Genomic DNA, 21,832 nt, shown 5'->3' on the forward strand with positions numbered 1-21,832 from the left:
GACTGTAAATGTCGCTTCAAGTTTGTTGTGTTTTTCCCCGTAATCCTCGCGCTGCATTTCTTACACTGCGTCTTGTTATCTCTGACGTCAAATATAACATTTCCCCATATGTCCTCTCTCCTCTTCCTCCCCGGGGTTGACATGTTGTCTTCTGCAGTCTTAAACGCAAACTACGTTTACGTAACTTCCTTACCACCTCGCTCTGATTGGTTCTCTTCCCAACTCCTCCCGCCTCTTCCTAACGAAATGAGTTCCGATTGGATCTCGTCTCTGGCGGACATTTTCGTCTCGTTTTTATTCGTTGACGAATATGTCAATACACCTCGTCATCGTCTTAGTCCACGTAAATTATTATTTATGTAGTTATTCTCGTTTTAGTCAGAAAAAAACAAACTATGACGAAAATTTTTCATCAACAGAATTAACACTGATGTAGAGCTTCAGTCGTTCAACAGTCCGGGGTCTACGCTGTCGTATTTTACGCTTCATAATGCGCCACACATTTTCCATGGGAGACAGGTCGGGACTGCAGGCAGGCCAGGAAAGTACCCGCACTTGTTTTTTATGAAGCCAAGCTGTTGTAACACGTGCTGAATGTGGCTTGGCATTGTTTGGCTGAAATAATCAGGGGCGTCCATGAAAAGGACGGCACTTAGATTGCAGCATATGTTGTTCCAAAACCTGTATGTACCTTTCAGCATCAATTTGTATTTAGTGACAATGGTTTCCTGAAGTGTTCTTGAGCTCATGTGGTGATATCCTTTAGAGATTGATGTCGGTTTTTGATACAGTGCCATCTGAGGGATCGAAGGTCACGGTCATTCAATGTTGGTTTCCGGCAATGCCGCTTATGTTAAGTGATTTCTCCACATTCTCTAAACCTTTTGATTATATTATTGACCGTAGATGTTGAAATCCCTTAATTTATTGCACTTTGAGAAACAGTCTGGATGGTTCGCTCCCCCTTTAAGACACAATGTCGAATATTTCCAAACACAATTTGAAATGTGGACTCGTCAGACCACAGAACACTTTTCCACCTAGCATCAGTCCATCTTAGATGATATCAGGCCCCGAGAAGCCGGCGACATTTCTGGATGTGGTTGATAATTGGCTTTTGCTGTGCATAGTACAGCTTTAACTTGCACTAACAGATGTAGCGACAAACTGTAGTTACTGACAGTGGTTTCCTTAAGTGTTCCTGAGCCCATGTGGTGATATCATTGAGAGATTGATGTCGGTTTTTGATACAGTGCCGTCTGAGGGATTAAAGGTCAAAGTCATTCAATGTTGGTTTCCGGCCATGCCGCTTACGTGGAGTGATTTCTCCACATTCTCTAAGCCTTTTGATGATATTATTGACCGTAGATGTTGAAATCCTTAAATTTCTTGCAATTGCACTTTGAGGAACAGTCTGGATGGTTTGCTCCCCCTTTAAGACACGATGTCGAATATTTCCAAACACAATTTGAAATGTGGACTCGTCAGACCACAGAACACTTTTCCACTTAGCATCAGTCCATCTTAGATGATATCAGGCCCAGAGAAGCCGGCGGCGTTCCTGGAAGTTGTTGATAAATGGCTTTCGCTTTGCATAGTAAAGCTTTAACTTGCACTTACACATGTAGCGACAAACTGTATTTAGTGACAGTGGTTTTCTGAAGTGTTCTTGATGTTGAAATCCCTAAATTTCTTGCAATTGCACTTTGAGAAACAGTCTGGATGGTTCGCTCCCCCTTTAAGACACGATGTCGAATATTTACAAACACAATTTGAAATGTGGACTCGTCAGACCACAGAACACTTTTCCACTTAGCATCAGTCCATCTTAGATGATATCAGGCCCAGAGAAGCCGGCGGCGTTTCTGGATGTTGTTGATAAATGGCTTTCGCTCTGCATAGTAAAGCTTTAACTTGCACTTACAGATGTAGCGACAAACTGTATTTAGTGACAGTGGTTTTCTGAAGTGTTCCTGAGCCCATGTGGTGATATCCTTTAGAGATTGATGTCGGTTTTTGACACAGTGCCGTCTGAGGGATCGAAGGTCACGGTCATTCAATGTTGGTTTCCAGCCATGCCGCTTACGTGGAGTGATTTCTCCACATACTCTAAACCTTTTGATGATGATATGGCCCGTAGATGTTGAAACCCCTAAATTTCTTGCAATTGCACTTTGAGAAACGTTGTTCTTAAACTGTTTGACTATTTGCTCACGCAGTTGTGGACAAAGGGGTGTACCTCGCCCCATCCTTTCTTGTGAAAGACTGAGCATTTTTAAGAAAGCTGTTTTTATACCCAAGCCTGTGGGATGTTCCAAATAAGTGTTTGATGAGCATTCCTCAACTTTATCAGTATTTATTGCCACCTTTCCCAACTTCTTTGTCAAGTGTTGCTGGCATCAAATTCTAAAGTTAATGATTATTTGCACCAAAAAAATGTTTATTAGTTTTAACATGACATATGTTGTCTTTGTAGCATATTCAACTGAATATGGGTTGAAAATGATTTGCAAATCATTGTATTCTGTTTATATTTACATCTAACACAATTTCCCAACTCATATGGAAACAGGGTTAGTATATCTGTAGAATGGGACCAGACTGTAGTTTGACGCTGCATATATGTGCTGAAACGCCGCACTCTCAGTCTGTGAGACTTGGTACTGGGGGTTTATTCCACTGCTTTTGGTTCAGTTCTGTTGCAAAAAAAAAAAAGCTGTTCATTGCTCTTTTGTCATGTGTCATGTCTGCTTTTAAAGAAGTGAAGGAGTGGCAGACTCCCGTTAGCGCACTATGAGAGCAGGAATGCAGTGATGGCAGACAGTATGAGTGATGCCGCACAGCACGTCATGGGTGAACAGCCCTGAGTGGCTGCATGCGGCACAACGCCCGACACACAATGTCCAGAACCGGGGCCACAGCACGGGAACGTTGGAGGGGAGGGGGGAAAAAAAGAGGGGGGGAAAGAGAAAGGGATGGGAGAAAACAAGAAGAGAGAAGTGAAAATATGTCGCCTGAAAACACAAAAGGTGAAATTCCAAAAAAAGAGAAAACAACGTATTGAAGAGAAAGCACAATGGGGGTGAAGGTGTTTGAATGCTTGAAATGAGAAGCTGAGTTAGGTACTTCGAACCCTGTTTCCATATGAGTTGGGAAATTCTGTTAGATGTAAATATAAACGGAATACAATGATTTGCAAATCATTTTCAACCCATATTCAGTTGAATGTGCTACAAAGACAACATATTTGATGTTCAAACTGATAAACAAATAATAAAGTTGAGGAATGCTCATCAAACACTTATTTGGAACATCCCACAGGCTTGGGTATAAAAACAGCTTCCCGAAAAATGCTCGGTCTTTCACAAGAAAGGATGGGGCGAGGTACACCCCTTTGTCCACAACTGCGTGAGCAAATAGTCAAACAGTTTAAGAACAACGTTTCTCAAAGTGCAATTGCAAGAAATTTAGGGATTTCAACATCTACGGTCCATAATATCATCAAAAGGTTCAGAGAATCTGGAGACATGGCCGGAAACCAACATTGAATGACCGAGACTTTCGATCCCTCAGAAGGCACTGTATCAAAAACCGACATCAATCTCTAAAGGATATCACCACACGGGCTCAGGAACACTTCAGAAAACCACTGTCACTAAATACAGTTGGTCGCTACATCTGTAAGTGCAAGTTAAAGCTCTACTATGCAAAGCGAAAGCCATTTATCAACAACATCCAGAAACGCCACCGGCTTCTCTGGGCCCGAGATCATCTAAGATGGACTGATGCAAAGTAGAAAAGTGTTCTGTGGTCTGACAAGTCCACATTTCAAATTGTTTTTGGAAATATTGGACATCGTGTCCTCCAAAACAAAGGGAGAGCGAACCATCCAGACTGTTATTGACGCAAAGTTCAAAAGCCAGTATTTGTGATGGTATGGGGGTGCATTAGTGCCCAAGGCATGGGTAACTTACACATTTGTGAAGGCACCATTAATGCTGAAAGGTACATACAGGTTTTGGAAGAACATATGGTGCTATTTAAGCGCCGTCTTTTTCATGGACGCCCCTGCTTATTTCAGAAAGACAATGCCAAGCATCATTCAGCACGTGTTACAACAGCGTGGCTTTGTAAAAAAAGAGTGCAGGTACTTTCCTGCAGTCCAGACCTATGTCCCATGGACTGTTGAACGACTGAAGCTCTACATAAAACAAGAATTGGAAAGAATTCCACTTTCAAAGCTTCAACAATTAGTTTCCTCAGTTCCCAAACGTTTGAGTGTTGTTAAAAGAAAAGGTGATGTAACACAGTGGTGAACATGCCCTTTCCCAACTACTTTGGCACGTGTTGCAGCCATGAAATTCTAAGTTAATTATTATTTGCAAAAAAAAAATAAAGTTTATGAGTTTGAACATCAAATAGAAGATTCAAATACAATAAAATACAATTTAAAAAATGGGTCTAAGCCTGGGTCCCTGGAGAGGGGGTCCAGACTGAGGTCAAGGGAAAAAAACAACAACAACTCATAGCCATAGTACACATCTCTCTCAAATATGTTGTCTTTGTAGTGCATTCAACTGAATATGGGTTGAAAAGGATTTGCAAATCATTGTATTCCGTTTATATTTACATCTAACACAATTTCCCAACTCATATGGAAACAGGGTTTGTAAAAGTGAGATGACACGGTGGCATAGAAGTCCCGCCTTAAGGTTAGTCAGCTGTGCAGAAGTAGTTGCACACTTGGCTTATTCAAACGTTTGAGGAAAATGACAATGCTTCTGAGGGAAATATTTCTGCTTCTGTAGATAAAAGTTGCCCGGCCCGTTTTTTTTGCAGGCGCCGACTCGAGTTCATTGAGCGAGACCGTGAAGTCAGCCAGGAAAAGAATTTTCAGCTCAACAATGTCCAGTCAAGCCCTGTTGTAAATTCATTGAGTTGTCATTTAACTTTCACAGCTAGAAAATAGAATGTGACGCAGTGAGCTTTTGAGTTGGAGCTCCTCAATTCTTCCTGGTGTTCATTAGTTGCAGCGTGAGAAGCAGGGCGCGGGGTCTGGGGGGTTACGTACCTGGGATGACGGCCGGCTGAGTGGACGTCTTGACGGCCATGCTGGCTGGCAGCGACTTGCCCTTCTGGTTCTCCGCCACCACGCTGACGTCGTAGTCCGTGTCCCACTCCAGTCCCCTTAGAATCACGTAGTCGCTGTCGTCGGGCATCCGGATTTCTTGTTTCCACTGCGTGGACTGAATCTAAGGCGCAAAAAGAGGCATGCAATCAACAATAAATCAAATCTATATAGTGAACAATGCCTCACGAAAGTCAGTGCACCCCCTCGCGTTTTAGCGAGCATTTTATTTCGCCGTGTTTTCTCAAAAGACAGAACTAGAAATTAAAGCTATGTCCTGATCTTGTCCGAAAAAAGAATGAAATGCTTTGTAAAGTTTAAGAAGTGTAGATGGGACCATGTTACACAATGATAGATTGTGTAACACCTTGCGTTATTTGGCTCCAAAATGGCTCTTTCAACGTTCTGGGTTGCCTACCCCTGCATTAGTGGAAAAGCGGCCAATGAGTGAAACAGAGACGTTGCCATGGAGACGAGGGTTTTCTTACGTGCCTGGCTGCAGTCACACCGCGACACCTGTCCGTCAGTAATAACAGTCCCCGATAACCTGGACCGATTCAAACCGTTATTTGTTTTTTTTTATTGTTTAATTTGCATTGCCTCACACGATGAACACTACATGTTAGTTATTTGGCTCCAAAATGGCTCTTTCAACGTTCTGGGTTGCCTACCCCTGCATTAGTGGAAAAGCGGCAAATGAGTGAAACAGAGACGTTGCCATGGAGACGAGGGTTTTCTTACGTGCCTGGCTGCAGTCAAACCGCGACACCAGTCCGTCAGTAATAACAGTCCCCGATAACCTGGACCGATTCAAACCGTTATTTGTTTTTTTTATTGTTTAATTTGCATTGCCTCACACGATGAACACTACATGTTAGGTATTTAGCTCCAAAATGGCTCTTTCAACGTTCTGGGTTGCCTACCCCTGCATTAGTGGAAAAGCGGCAAATGAGTGAAACAGAGACGTTGCCATGGAGACGAGGGGTTTCTTACGTCACACCGCGACACCTGTCCGTCAGTAATAACAGTCCCCGATAACTTGGACCGATTCAAACCGTTATTTGTTTTTTTTTATTGTTTAATTTGCATTGCCTCACACGATGAACACTACATGTTAGGTATTTAGCTCCAAAATAGCTCTTTCAACGTTCTGGGTTGCCTACCCCTGCATTAGTGGAAAAGCGGCAAATGAGTGAAACAGAGACGTTGCCATGGAGACGAGGGTTTTCTTCCGTGCCTGGCTGCGGTCACACCGCGACACCTGTCCGTCAGTAATAACAGTCCCCGATAACCTGGACCGGTTCAAACCGTTATTTGTTTTTTTAATTGTTTAATTTGCATTGCCTCACACGATGAACACTACATGTTAGTTATTATTTAGCTCCAAAATGGCTCTTTCAACGTTCTGGGTTGCCTACCCCTGCATTAGTGGAAAAGTGGCAAATGAGTGAAACAGAGACGTCGCCATGGAGACGAGGGTTTTCTTACGTGCCTGGCTGCAGTCACAACGCGACACCTGTCCGTCAGTAATAACAGTCCCCGATAACCTGGACCGATTCAAACCGTTATTTGTTTTTTTTATTGTTTAATTTGCATTGCCTCACACGATGAACACTACATGTTAGGTATTTAGCTCCAAAATGGCTCTTTCAACGTTCTGGGTTGCCTACCCCCGCATTAGTGGAAAAGCGGCAAATGAGTGAAACAGAGATGTTGCCATGGAGACGAGGGTTTTCTTACGTGCCTGGCTGCGGTCACACCGCGACACCTGTCCGTCAGTAATAACAGTCCCCGATAACCTGGACCGATTCAAACCGTTATTTGTTTTTTTTTACTGTTTAATTTGCATTGCCTCACACAATGATCACTACATGTTAGTTATTTAGCTCCAAAATGGCTCTTTCAACGTTCTGGGTTGCCTACCCCCGCATTAGTGGAAAAGCGGCAAATGAGTGAAACAGAGACGTTGCCATGGAGACGAGGGTTTTCTTACGTCACACCGCGACACCTGTCCGTCAGTAATAACAGTCCCCGATAACCTGGACCGAGTCAAACCATTATTTGTTTTTTTTATTGTTTAATTTGCATTGCGTCACGCGATGAACACTACATGTTAGGTATTTAGCTCCAAAATGGCTCTTTCAACGTTCTGGGTTGCCTACCCCTGCATTAGTGGAAAAGCGGCAAATGAGTGAAACAGAGATGTTGCCATGGAGACGAGGGTTTTCTTACGTGCCTGGCTGCAGTCATACCGCGACACCTGCCCGTCAGTAATAACAGTCCCCGATAACCTGGACCGCGTCAAACCGTTATTTGTTTTTTTATTGTTTAATTTGCATTGCCTCACACGATGAACACTACATGTTAGGTATTTAGCTCCAAAATGGCTCTTTCAACGTTCTGGGTTGCCTACCCTTGCATTAGTGGAAAAGCGGCAAATGAGTGAAACAGAGACGTTGCCATGGAGACGAGGGTTTTCTTACGTGCCTGGCTGCAGTCACACCGCGACACCTGTCCGTCAGTAATAACAGTCCTCGATAACCTGGACCGATTCAAACCGTTATTTGTTTTTTTTTATTGTTTAATTTGCATTGCCTCACACGATGAACACTACATGTTAGTTATTTAGCTCCAAAATGGCTCTTTCAACGTTCTGGGTTGCCTACCCCCGCATTAGTGGAAAAGCGGCAAATGAGTGAAACAGAGACGTTGCCATGGAGACGAGGGGTTTCTTACGTGCCTGGCTGCGGTCACACCGCGACACCTGTCCGTCAGTAATAACAGTCCCCGATAACCTGGACCGATTCAAACCGTTATTTGTTTTTTTTATTGTTTAATTTGCATTGCCTCACACGATGAACACTACATGTTAGTTATTTAGCTCCAAAATGGCTCTTTCAACATTCTGGGTTGCCTACCCCTGCATTAGTGGAAAAGCGGCAAATGAGTGAAACAGAGACGTTGCCATGGAGACGAGGGTTTTCTTACGTGCCTGGCTGCGGTCACACCGCGACACCTGTCCGTCAGTAATAACAGTCCCCGATAACCTGGACCGATTCAAACCGTAATTTGTTTTTTTATTGTTTAATTTGCATTGCGTCACACGATGAACACTACATGTTAGGTATTTAGCTCCAAAATGGCTCTTTCAACGTTCTGGGTTGCCTACCCCTGCATTAGTGGAAAAGCGGCAAATGAGTGAAACAGAGACGTTGCCATGGAGACGAGGGTTTTCTTACGTCACACCGCTACACCTGTCCGTCAGTAATAACAGTCCCCGATAACCTGGACCGAGTCAAACCATTATTTGTTTTTTTTATTGTTTAATTTGCATTGCGTCACGCGATGAACACTACATGTTAGGTATTTAGCTCCAAAATGGCTCTTTCAACGTTCTGGGTTGCCTACCCCTGCATTAGTGGAAAAGCGGCAAATGAGTGAAACAGAGATGTTGCCATGGAGACGAGTGTTTTCTTACATGCCTGGCTGCAGTCATACCGCGACACCTGCCCGTCAGTAATAACAGTCCCCGATAACCTGGACCGCGTCAAACCGTTATTTGTTTTTTTATTGTTTAATTTGCATTGCCTCACACGATGAACACTACATGTTAGGTATTTAGCTCCAAAATGGCTCTTTCAACGTTCTGGGTTGCCTACCCCTGCATTAGTGGAAAAGCGGCAAATGAGTGAAACAGAGACGTTGCCATGGAGACGAGGGTTTTCTTACGTGCCTGGCTGCAGTCAAACCGCGACACCAGTCCGTCAGTAATAACAGTCCCCGATAACCTGGACCGATTCAAACCGTTATTTGTTTTTTTTATTGTTTAATTTGCATTGCCTCACACGATGAACACTACATGTTAGGTATTTAGCTCCAAAATGGCTCTTTCAACGTTCTGGGTTGCCTACCCCTGCATTAGTGGAAAAGCGGCAAATGAGTGAAACAGAGACGTTGCCATGGAGACGAGGGGTTTCTTACGTCACACCGCGACACCTGTCCGTCAGTAATAACAGTCCCCGATAACTTGGACCGATTCAAACCGTTATTTGTTTTTTTTTATTGTTTAATTTGCATTGCCTCACACGATGAACACTACATGTTAGGTATTTAGCTCCAAAATGGCTCTTTCAACGTTCTGGGTTGCCTACCCCTGCATTAGTGGAAAAGCGGCAAATGAGTGAAACAGAGACGTTGCCATGGAGACGAGGGTTTTCTTCCGTGCCTGGCTGCGGTCACACCGCGACACCTGTCCGTCAGTAATAACAGTCCCCGATAACCTGGACCGGTTCAAACCGTTATTTGTTTTTTTAATTGTTTAATTTGCATTGCCTCACACGATGAACACTACATGTTAGTTATTATTTAGCTCCAAAATGGCTCTTTCAACGTTCTGGGTTGCCTACCCCTGCATTAGTGGAAAAGTGGCAAATGAGTGAAACAGAGACGTCGCCATGGAGACGAGGGTTTTCTTACGTGCCTGGCTGCAGTCACAACGCGACACCTGTCCGTCAGTAATAACAGTCCCCGATAACCTGGACCGATTCAAACCGTTATTTGTTTTTTTTATTGTTTAATTTGCATTGCCTCACACAATGAACACTACATGTTAGGTATTTAGCTCCAAAATGGCTCTTTCAACGTTCTGGGTTGCCTACCCCCGCATTAGTGGAAAAGCGGCAAATGAGTGAAACAGAGACGTTGCCATGGAGACGAGGGTTTTCTTACGTGCCTGGCTGCAGTCACACCGCGACACCTGTCCGTCAGTAATAACAGTCCCCGATAACCTGGACCGATTCAAACCGTTATTTGTTTTTTTTTACTGTTTAATTTGCATTGCCTCACACAATGATCACTACATGTTAGTTATTTAGCTCCAAAATGGCTCTTTCAACGTTCTGGGTTGCCTACCCCCGCATTAGTGGAAAAGCGGCAAATGAGTGAAACAGAGACGTTGCCATGGAGACGAGGGTTTTCTTACGTCACACCGCGACACCTGTCCGTCAGTAATAACAGTCCCCGATAACCTGGACCGAGTCAAACCATTATTTGTTTTTTTTATTGTTTAATTTGCATTGCGTCACGCGATGAACACTACATGTTAGGTATTTAGCTCCAAAATGGCTCTTTCAACGTTCTGGGTTGCCTACCCCTGCATTAGTGGAAAAGCGGCAAATGAGTGAAACAGAGATGTTGCCATGGAGACGAGGGTTTTCTTACGTGCCTGGCTGCAGTCATACCACGACACCTGCCCGTCAGTAATAACAGTCCCCGATAACCTGGACCGCGTCAAACCGTTATTTGTTTTTTTATTGTTTAATTTGCATTGCCTCACACGATGAACACTACATGTTAGGTATTTAGCTCCAAAATGGCTCTTTCAACGTTCTGGGTTGCCTACCCCTGCATTAGTGGAAAAGCAGCAAATGAGTGAAACAGAGACGTTGCCATGGAGACGAGGGTTTTCTTACGTGCCTGGCTGCAGTCACACCGCGACACCTGTCCGTCAGTAATAACAGTCCCCGATAACCTGGACCGATTAAAACCGTTATTTGTTTTTTTTTATTGTTTAATTTGCATTGCCTCACACGATGAACACTACATGTTAGTTATTTAGCTCCAAAATGGCTCTTTCAACGTTCTGGGTTGCCTACCCCCGCATTAGTGGAAAAGCGGCAAATGAGTGAAACAGAGACGTTGCCATGGAGACGAGGGGTTTCTTACGTGCCTGGCTGCGGTCACACCGCGACACCTGTCCGTCAGTAATAACAGTCCCCGATAACCTGGACCGATTCAAACCGTTATTTGGTTTTTTTTATTGTTTAATTTGCATTGCCTCACACGATGAACACTACATGTTAGTTATTTAGCTCCAAAATGGCTCTTTCAACATTCTGGGTTGCCTACCCCTGCATTAGTGGAAAAGCGGCAAATGAGTGAAACAGAGACGTTGCCATGGAGACGAGGGTTTTCTTACGTGCCTGGCTGCGGTCACACCGCGACACCTGTCCGTCAGTAATAACAGTCCCCGATAACCTGGACCGATTCAAACCGTTATTTGTTTTTTTTTACTGTTTAATTTGCATTGCCTCACACAATGATCACTACATGTTAGTTATTTAGCTCCAAAATGGCTCTTTCAACGTTCTGGGTTGCCTACCCCCGCATTAGTGGAAAAGCGGCAAATGAGTGAAACAGAGACGTTGCCATGGAGACGAGGGTTTTCTTACGTCACACCGCGACACCTGTCCGTCAGTAATAACAGTCCCCGATAACCTGGACCGAGTCAAACCATTATTTGTTTTTTTTATTGTTTAATTTGCATTGCGTCACGCGATGAACACTACATGTTAGGTATTTAGCTCCAAAATGGCTCTTTCAACGTTCTGGGTTGCCTACCCCTGCATTAGTGGAAAAGCGGCAAATGAGTGAAACAGAGATGTTGCCATGGAGACGAGGGTTTTCTTACGTGCCTGGCTGCAGTCATACCGCGACACCTGCCCGTCAGTAATAACAGTCCCCGATAACCTGGACCGCGTCAAACCGTTATTTGTTTTTTTATTGTTTAATTTGCATTGCCTCACACGATGAACACTACATGTTAGGTATTTAGCTCCAAAATGGCTCTTTCAACGTTCTGGGTTGCCTACCCCTGCATTAGTGGAAAAGCGGCAAATGAGTGAAACAGAGACGTTGCCATGGAGACGAGGGTTTTCTTACGTGCCTGGCTGCAGTCACACCGCGACACCTGTCCGTCAGTAATAACAGTCCCCGATAACCTGGACCGATTCAAACCGTTATTTGTTTTTTTTTATTGTTTAATTTGCATTGCCTCACACGATGAACACTACATGTTAGTTATTTAGCTCCAAAATGGCTCTTTCAACGTTCTGGGTTGCCTACCCCCGCATTAGTGGAAAAGCGGCAAATGAGTGAAACAGAGACGTTGCCATGGAGACGAGGGGTTTCTTACGTGCCTGGCTGCGGTCACACCGCGACACCTGTCCTCCAGTAATAACAGTCCCCGATAACCTGGACCGATTCAAACCGTTATTTGTTTTTTTTTATTGTTTAATTTGCATTGCCTCACACGATGAAGACTACATGTTAGTTATTTAGCTCCAAAATGGCTCTTTCAACATTCTGGGTTGCCTACCCCTGCATTAGTGGAAAAGCGGCAAATGAGTGAAACAGAGACGTTGCCATGGAGACGAGGGTTTTCCTACGTGCCTGGCTGCAGTCACACCGCGACACCTGTCCGTCAGTAATAACAGTCCCCGATAACCTGGACCGATTCAAACCGTTATTTGTTTTTTTTTATTGTTTAATTTGCATTGCCTCACACGATGAACACTACATGTTAGGTATTTAGCTCCAAAATGGCTCTTTCAACGTTTTGGGTTGCCTATCCCTGCATTAGTGGAAAAGCGGCAAATGTTACAAGTAGGGCTGAGCGATACGGGCTTTTATTAACATCTCGATATTTTTACTCCATATCACGATACACCATATATATCTGGATATTTTGCCTTAGCCTTGAATGAACACTTGATGCATATAATCACAGCAGTATGATGATTCTATGTGTCTACATTAAAACATTCTTCTTCATACTGCATTAATATATGCTACTTTTAAACTTTCATACTAAGTCATTTGACCTAAATTTTATTTAATTAAGCAGTGGCACAAACATTCATGTCATTTCCAAAACAGAAAGTGCAAAATTGTCAGAGACATTTTAAAACAAGCTATGAGTGCACTTTTGTGCATGATGTCACTAAGATGACATATCAAAACAACACTAAATTAAAGTGAACTTTTTGTACAGAATTCCACTACAATAGTTTGAAACAAATAAAGTGCACTTTTGTGCATGATGTCACACAAGATATTTTAATAAGTGTCAAATAAAAATGAGCTGCATAATAGGAAATCAAATCACTATGTGGTAGGTTCCTGCGGACGTTATCTCCTTATGTTGTTCACTATTTTTTTCATACGGTGTTGATGTGGAAAGAGTTGCCTCTGCAATTTGTGGGCGTGGCACCAAATGGAGATGTTGACATGCGGAGTTTCAAGCACTCTTCATTCTCTAGCAGATGACTTTTCAAATGATGCTACATACAAGCATTAATGCTACGTTTTGCAGCAAAGCTTTTGCCCCACACTTGACATACAGGACTGTCTCTGAAAATTAGAATATTGTGATAAAGTCCTTTATTTTCTGTAAAACAACTAAAAACATGAAAATGTCATACATTCTGGATTCATTACACATCAACTGAAATATTGCAAGCCTTTTATTATTCTAATATTGCTTATAATGGCATACAGCTTAAGAAAACTAAAAAATCCTACCTCAAAAAATTTGAATATTTCCTCAGACCAAGTTAAAAAAAGATTTATAACAGCAAAACAAAATCAAACATTTGAAAATGTCAATTAATGCACTCAGTACTTTTTTAGGAATCCATTTGCACGGATTACTGCATCAATACAGCGTGGCATGGAGGCAATCGGCCTGTGGCGTTGCTGAGGTCTTATGGATGCCCAGGATGCTTCAATAGCGGCCTTTAGCTCATTTGCATTATTGGGTCTGTGTCATTCAGCTTCTTCTTCAAAATACGCCACACATTCGCTATGAGGTTCAGGTCAGGTGTGTTGGCAGGCCAATGGAGGACAGTAATGCCATGGTCAGTATACCAGTTACTGCTGGTTTTGGCACTGTGGACAGGTGCCAGATCATGCTGGAAAATGTAATCATCATCTCCATAGAGCTTTTCAACAGATACAGCTTAATAGCCGTATTCCCATGGTCAAGCCACTCCTGAACTCTAGACAACGAAAGTTCCCTCAGTCAGCAATAATTTGGGGAGCCATGTCAGCTGCTGGTTTTGGTCCACTGTGTTTCATCAAGTCCAGAGTCAATGCAGCTGTGTACATGCTTCCATCTGTTGTAAAGCTCTATGGAGATGATGATTTGATTTTCCAGCATGATCTGGCACCTGCTCACAGTGCCAAAACCACCAGTAACTGGTGTACTGACCATGGCATTACTGTCTTCCATTGGCCTGCCAACTCCCCTGACCTGAACATCATAGAGAATGTGTGGGTTATTGTGAAGAAAAAGATGAAAGACACCAGGCCCAATAATACAAATGAGCCAAAGGCCGCTATTGAAGCATCCTGAGCATCGATAACACCTCAGCAATGCCACAGGCCGATTGCCTCCATGCCACGCCGTATTGATGCAGTAATCCGTGCCAAAGGATTCCTAACCAAGTACTGAGTGCATTAATTGACATTTTCAAATGTTTGATTTTGTTTTGCTGTTATAAATCTTTTTTTTTTACTTGGTCTGAGGAAATATTCACATTTTTGGAGATAGGATTTTTGAGTTTTCTTAAGCTCTATGCCATAATCAGCAATATTAAAACAATAAAAGGCTTGCAATAATTCAGTTGATGTGTAATGAATCCAGAATGTATGACAGTTTCATGTTTTTAGTCGCATCACAGAAAATAAAAGACTTTATCACAATATTCTAGTTTTCTGAGACAGTCCTGTATTACGGTTGTCTGTTCGACATCTTCCCGCTTGAAGCCGAACCACCGCCAGACGATGTAACCCCGTGCTGTTTTTCTTGGGAATTAACTCTTCCTTCATTTGTTACCAGATTCACACCTTCTTTCTCTCGTATTACCACTCGCCCGGCTCCGCTAGCATCACAGCTAACGTCACCCATGATGCTACCTCTCTGCTCCGTGAGGGCGTACGACGTTGCATGTGACGTATGTAAGAAGCAGAGGTGGGTAGAGTAGCCAGAAATTGTACTCAAGTAAGAGTACTGTTACTTTAGAGATTTATTACTCAAGTAAAAGTAAGGAGTAGTCATCCAAATATTTACTTAAGTAAAAAGTATGTTGTGAAAAAACTACTCAAGTACTGAGTAACTGATGAGTAACCTGTTCGTTTAATAATTACGGCAACAAATAATGCACAAAAACATAAATATAGCAATGAGCAAATTCATAGCCAGGAATATCTCTTAAGCAACTAAAACAATAATATATATTAAATAATAATACATTAAAATAAAAAAATTAAGGCAAATTGAGCCACAATAACTTAACAGCACCATAGGCTCAGTAGGCATTGATTGATTGATTGATTGAATGATTGATTGAAACTTGTATTAGTAGACAAGGGGACGGCGTGGCGCAGTGGGAGAGTGGCCGTGCGCAACCCGAGGGTCCCTGGTTCAAATCCCACCTAGTACCAACCTCGTCACGTCCGTTGTGTCCTGAGCAAGACACTTCACCCTTGATCCTAATGGGTGCTGTTTGGCGCCTGGCATGGCAGCTCCCTCCATCAGTGTGTGAATGGGTAAATGTGGAAGTAGTGTCAAAGCGCTTTGAGTACCTTGAAGGTAGAAAAGCGCTATACAAGTACAACCCATTTATTTATTTATTTAGATTGCACAGTACAGTACATATTCCGTACAATTGACCACTAAATGGTAACACCCCAATAAATTGTTCGTTAATCAATTACTTAATAAATGACCAAGTCGAGGTGATCTACCTCATATATACATACACACATATATCATATATATATATATAGTATATAATTTATAGTTTTTTATTTTGCCGTTATTGTTGAAATGTTAAAGGTGTTTTAATGAATATACATGCATGTTTAACATATAGATTCCTATCTTTCATGAAGACAAGAATATAAGTTGCTGTATTACCTGATTGTGATGACTTGCATTGATTGGAATCAGACAGTATTGCTAATAACGTCCACGTTTTCTAATGGAGGAGAAAAAAAGTTCCTCCTTCCTGTCTAATACCACATGAAAGTCGTTGGTTTTTGGCATCTTATTTGTCCAGCTTCCAGATTCGTTTTTATACACTTTACAAGAAATACATTGGCGGCAAACTCCGTAGCTTCTTAGCTTGTTTGCGCTGGCTTTCGGAGACTCTTATTTTGTTAGCGCAGGCACGTTTTATTGTGAAGACAGGAACTGTGCGATCAGCCTTTAGGCTTTTGACGGGAAGTACGGTTGAAAATAAAAAGTGTCTTTTTTCCTTTACACTTTTTATTGATTGATTGAAACTTTTATTAGTAGATTGCACAGTACAGTACATATTCCGTACAATTGACCACTAATAAGTTGTTCAACTTTTTTAAGTCGGATTCGACGTGTGACGGTCACGTGACCGCCTGGCTCTGTTTGATTGGTCCAACGTCACCAGTGACTGCATGTGATTGGTGAAACGCAGGCATGCGTAAATCCTACTTCGAAAAACCAAAACAAACATTAATAGATCGATTTAAAAAAAAGTAGCGATTAGCGAGCTGAATGTAGATAAATGGAGCGGAGTAAAAGTAGCGTTTCTTCTCCATAAATATACTCAAGTAAAAGTATGTTGCATAAAAACTACTCTTAGAAGTACAATTTATCCCAAAAGTTACTCAAGTAGATGTAACGGAGTAAATGTAGCGCGTTACTACCCACCTCTGGTAAGAAGGTGCGCTTGCTGTCTATGAGAAGGAGAGACAAGAAAGAACTGTAGTGTAATGCCCGCAGCCAAAAGCAACTGCGTGAGAAAGTATACTCCAATATAAGCATACAGAGACAAACCCGCGATATATCGAGTATATTTGAGTATATTCGATATATCGCCCAGCCCTAGTTACAAGACATTTATACAATAATCTTTGAGTAGTAAATGTATACTTCTATACAAGCTGTACGTTGACTACTTTAAAGTATATACCAGTTGTATTTCTACAGTGAATATGTCGTTTCTGAAATGGGAGAAGAGTGATAAATGGCTCGTACTACTCACTGGTTTGTAGCGGATGAGGTAATGGTGGATGGGCAATCCACCGTCGTCCTGCTTGGTCCAGCTGACTTTCAAGGAATTACCGATGGGCTGAAGGGCCGCTTCCAGCTTGGGAGGATTGGGAATCCCTGCAGGCAGGCAGGAAATGTTGATGTTATTCACATTGCGTTGTTTTTTTTAATGGGTTATTTAGTGAGAGAAGCGGTCCAGCTTTAGAAGAAACAGACTCGAAAAGCAGCATCTATCCTTGTCGTCGTCCTTCCAGGTCACCGGCCGTTCCTCAGTAGCTTGCCCCCAGATGGTGGAGTCACACTCATTACCAAATGACACACAAGCGCCTGCTCCTCTCTAATCTGTCTTGAAGTGGCACTCAAACGGATATTCCAAATTACTGACTGATATACTTCTATGCCACGCCTCGAGAGTGAAGAGGGTTCCCTTCCCCCCTCTTATCGACTGAAATGTTTAGCACTGGATGACAAAAAAAATGCTTTACCAAATTGGGATCGCATAATCAAGGTCAGAAGGCAATGGACAAGACAGGATGCGGTACGTTGTGGTTAGACTGTTCCGATTCGTGCACGAGACGAGCTGACTTATTGTAAATGCTCAAATATGCTCCTATTCAAGATTTATTCTGTCAAGCATGGATTTGGATTAAGGCTGTTTCTCCGACGCAGAGGATTATTAGCACGGGCAAGGCGTGAGTGTGAGTACATCTTTTATTTATATCCATCCATCCATCTTCTATGGGGGCGGCATGGCGTAGTGGGTAGAGCGGCCGTGCCAGAGACCTGAGGGTTGCAGGTTCGCTTCCCACCTATTGACATCCAAATCGCTGCCGTTGTGTCCTTGGGCAGGACACTTCACCCTTGCCCCCGGTGCCACTCACACTGGTGAATGAATGATGAATGAATGATTGGTGGTGGTCGGAGGGGCCGAAGGCGCAAACTGGCAGCCACGCTTCCGTCAATCTAGCCCAGGGCAGCTGTGGCTACTGATGTAGCTTACCACCACCAGGTGTGAATGAATGATGGGTTCCCACTTCACTGTGAGCGCTTTGAGTATCTAACAATAGAAAAGCGCGATATAAATCTAATCCATTATTATTATTATTATTCCGCTTATCCGAGGTCGGGTCGCGGGGGCAACAGCCTAAGCAGGGAAACCCAGACTTCCCTCTCCCCAGCCATTTCCTCTAGCTCAGGGGTGTCAAACTCAAATACAGAGTGGGCCAAAAATTTAAACTGAACAAAGCCGCGGGCCAAAGTTGAACAACTTAACCTTTTAATAGGGACCCAAACAAGTTTTGCATTGAAAATTGAACATACAGTGACATGCAAAATCTAGGTTTGTTGGTAGCAGGGGTGTATATTGTAGTGTCCCGGAAGAGTTAGTGCTGAAAGGGGTTCTGGGTATTTGTTCTGTGCAGATGTTCTCCCGAAATGTGTTTGTCATTCTTGTTTGGTGTGGGTTCACAGTGTGGTGCATATTTGTAACAGTGTTAACGTTGTTTATAAGGCCACCCTCAATGTGACCTGTATGACTGTTGACCAAGTATGCCTTGCATTCACTTGTGTGTGTGTGTGTAGAATCCGCATATATTACGTGACTGCGCCGGCACGCTGATTGTATGGCGGAAAAGCGGACATGACAACAGGTTGTAGAGGACGCTAAAAGTAGTAACTTTAAGGCACGCCGCCGATATTGTTGTCCGAGTGGAAATCGGGAGAAATTCGGGAGAATGGTTGCCCCGGTAGATTTTCGGGGGGGGGGGGGGCACTGAAATTCGGGAGTCCCCTGGGAAAATCGTGAGGGTTGGCAAGTATTAGAATGCACCGCCGCTGTATAATACCCCCGGGCCAGCTCTCATGTTAATTTAATATTGTCTCAAGGGCCAAAATAAATTACATGGCGGGCCAAATTTGGCCCGCGGGCCAGAGTTTGACACCCATGCTCTAGCTCTTCCCGGGGGATCCCGAGGTGTTCCCAGGCCAGCCGAGAGACATAGTCTTCCCAACGTGTCCTGGGTCTTCCCCGTGGCCTCCTACCGGTTGGACGTGCCCTAAACACCTCCCTAGGGAGGTGTTCAGGTAGAATCCTGACCAGAAGCCCGAACCACCTCATCTGGCTCCTCTCCATGTGGAGGAGCAGCGGCTTTACTTTGAGTTCCTCCCGGATGGCAGAGCTTCTCACCCTATCTCTAACGGAGAGCCCCGCCACACTGCGGAGGAAACTCATTTCGGCCGTGATCTTGTCCTTTCGGTCATGACCCAACGCTCATGACCATAGGTGAGGATGGGAACGGAGATCGACCGGTAAATTGAGAGCTTTGCCTTCCGGCTCAGCTCCTTCTTCACCACAACAGATCGGTACAACGTCCGCATTACTGAAGACGCCGCACCGATCCGCCTGTCGATCTCACGAACCACTCTTCCCCCACTCGTGAACAAGACTCCTAGGTACTTGAACTCCTCCACTTGGGGCAGGGTCTCCTCCCCAACCCGGAGATGGCATTCCACCCTTTTCCGGGCGCATTAATGGTAAGAAGTATTTTATTTATTGTTGGTTAGCTTCAGAATAACAACGTTATTAAAACGAATAAGAGACCTATTATACACTAAAAATGTTGGTCTTTCTTAAAAATGCACGGATTTAGTTGTATTCAGTCTTGAATAAAATATTATATGGCCCTCCCGGAAATACTTTTTTAAATATTTGGCTTGTATGGCTCTCTCGGCCAAAAAGGTTCCCGACCCCTGATATATACAAACGAAACAAAAGACACTTGCTGTGGCATAAACAAAACAAAACTAGCACTGAGGCATAAATATAAAAACTTACTTGGATCGAAACAAGAGGCATGGATAGCGAGGTATTCGAGGGCATGAAGGTAGCAACAGCATGGTAGGGTGTGTGTGTGTGTGTGTGTGTGTGTGTGTGTGTGTGTGTGTGTGTGTGTGTGAAGATCCCAGGACGAAGACAAGAAAAAGAGTGACTTAAATAGTAGCTATGATCAGTAGTGAAAACAGGTGTGAGGCTGAGAACAGGGACGTGACATGGCAGGTGAAAACTAATGCGTTGGCATGGAGACGAAAAAAAAACAGGAAGTGCCAAGACAGAACTAAATGTCTAAAGAACTAAACATAACCTGACCAAAACATGGCAAAAACCAAAACATAATCTTACAGGCGGGACATATTCGTCACATAAAGAAATGCTTTTTTTCCGTGCTCTTCCTCCAACCTCCGAGGATAAAGCTACGAACTATGGGAGACCGGGCTTCCTGCTCGGCCGCTGCCAGTCTGTGGAACGCTCTCCCTGACCACCTGAGGGCACCACATACTGTGGATGCTTTTAAAAAAGGCTTAAAAACCTTTCCTTTAAAAAAACAAAACAAAACAAAAACCAAAAAACCTTTTAATAGATAGATACATACTAGTTCTAGCTATTAGGCTATTCTAGTTGTTTTTTTTAATTTATTTTTTTTAATGATCTTTTTACCTGGGGATAGGTTGATTGGTTAAATGGTCCCTAGTGTGTGAATGTGAGTGTGAATGTTGTCTATCTGTGTTGGCCCTGCAATGAGCTGGTGACTTGTCCAGGGTGTACGCCGCCTGAACGCAGCTGAGATAGGCTCCAGCGACCACAAAGGGGACATGCGGTAGAACATGGATGGATGGATGGATGGATGGAAGATTCTAGCGGGAACTCTCGTTCAGCCCTTTTTCGATTACGCATGCACCTCCAAAACCCTCAAATCTAGACTCCAAACATCCCAGGACAAGCTGGTCAGGTTACTTTTAGACCTCCACCCCAGATCACACCTCACTCCAACCCACTTCTCCAAAGTGGGCTGGCTCAGGGTGGAGGACAGAGTAAAACAACTTGCACTGAGCCTAGTCTATAAAATCCGCTACACCTCCCTGATACCGAAGTACATGTCAAACTACTTCCTTAATGTAAATGACCGCCATAACCACAACACCAGGGGGAGCTCCACAAACCACGTTAAACCCAGATTCCGATCTAACAAAGGTGTTAACTCATTCTCTTTCTATGCCACATCAATATGTAACATACACCCAACAGGTGTAAAATAAAGTGCATCTCTATCCTCCTTCAAAACCACACTAAAAGAACACCTCCAGGCAGCTAGAACCCTAGACTAACACCCTTCCCGGATTGTAATCAATCAAATGTATTTCTAATGTATTTACTTGTTCTTATGTTTTCTGAGCTCACTATGTTCTCTGCTCTCTGTACATATCCTACTAAGTAAGACCTACACTATTTCAATGTCCATTTCTCAGATGATATAATTGTTGATGACTGAAGTACTGATATCAACCAAAGCTCCTCATCCCACCCCCCGGATTGTAAATAATGTAAATAATTCAATGTATATACTATGATGACTAACTTGTGTGATGCCTGCATTATGCTGATAGTATATATTTGTACCATGACGTGGACCCCGACTTAAACAAGAAGAAAAATTACCATTTAGTGGTCAATTATACGTAATATCAGTGATTTGCTGTCAGGGAAGGCAAGTGAGGCAATGCCTCCCCTTGCCACCAGGAGAGGTAAAAGCCTTAACTATGAGTCGTTCAAAAAACAGAGTAATAAAATAGGTTTGACTATTTCTCTCGTGGTCTATGCATTCTACGTGATTTTGTTGTGGTTCCTGTATATTTGAATAATTTTTCATTGTCAAAATCGCGAAAATTCTGTGTTTCCTGATCAAAATAACGCAGCAGTCTAGAAGTGAGGCGGACACAGGCGGTGCCTCCACTGCTACACACAGTGTATTGAGCGTGTGCGTGAGAGGGGGGTTTTG

General features: G+C 43.3%; 1 protein-coding gene across 10 annotated transcripts in view; it reads right to left on the minus strand.

Moving 5' to 3' along the window:
- The window catches only part of ncam1b (neural cell adhesion molecule 1b), a 364,821-nt gene that overhangs the window by 21,876 nt on the left and 321,113 nt on the right, over nt 1–21,832 (minus strand). For 8 of the 10 annotated variants that reach the window (XM_061878066.1, XM_061878064.1, XM_061878065.1 and 5 more), the window contains 2 exons: nt 16,993–17,117; nt 5,072–5,252 (listed from right to left, as the gene is read on the minus strand). In XM_061878066.1, coding sequence (XP_061734050.1) covers nt 5,072–5,252; nt 16,993–17,117 — 306 coding nt within the window. Of the gene's footprint in view, nt 1–2,529; nt 2,872–5,071; nt 5,253–16,992; nt 17,118–21,832 lie in introns of those variants that run through there. The other 2 variants (XM_061878072.1, XM_061878071.1) reach the window with 1 other exon arrangement.

Source organism: Nerophis ophidion, linkage group LG18 (genome assembly GCF_033978795.1).
Source record: "Nerophis ophidion isolate RoL-2023_Sa linkage group LG18, RoL_Noph_v1.0, whole genome shotgun sequence".
Taxonomy (NCBI): Eukaryota; Metazoa; Chordata; class Actinopteri; order Syngnathiformes; family Syngnathidae; genus Nerophis; species Nerophis ophidion.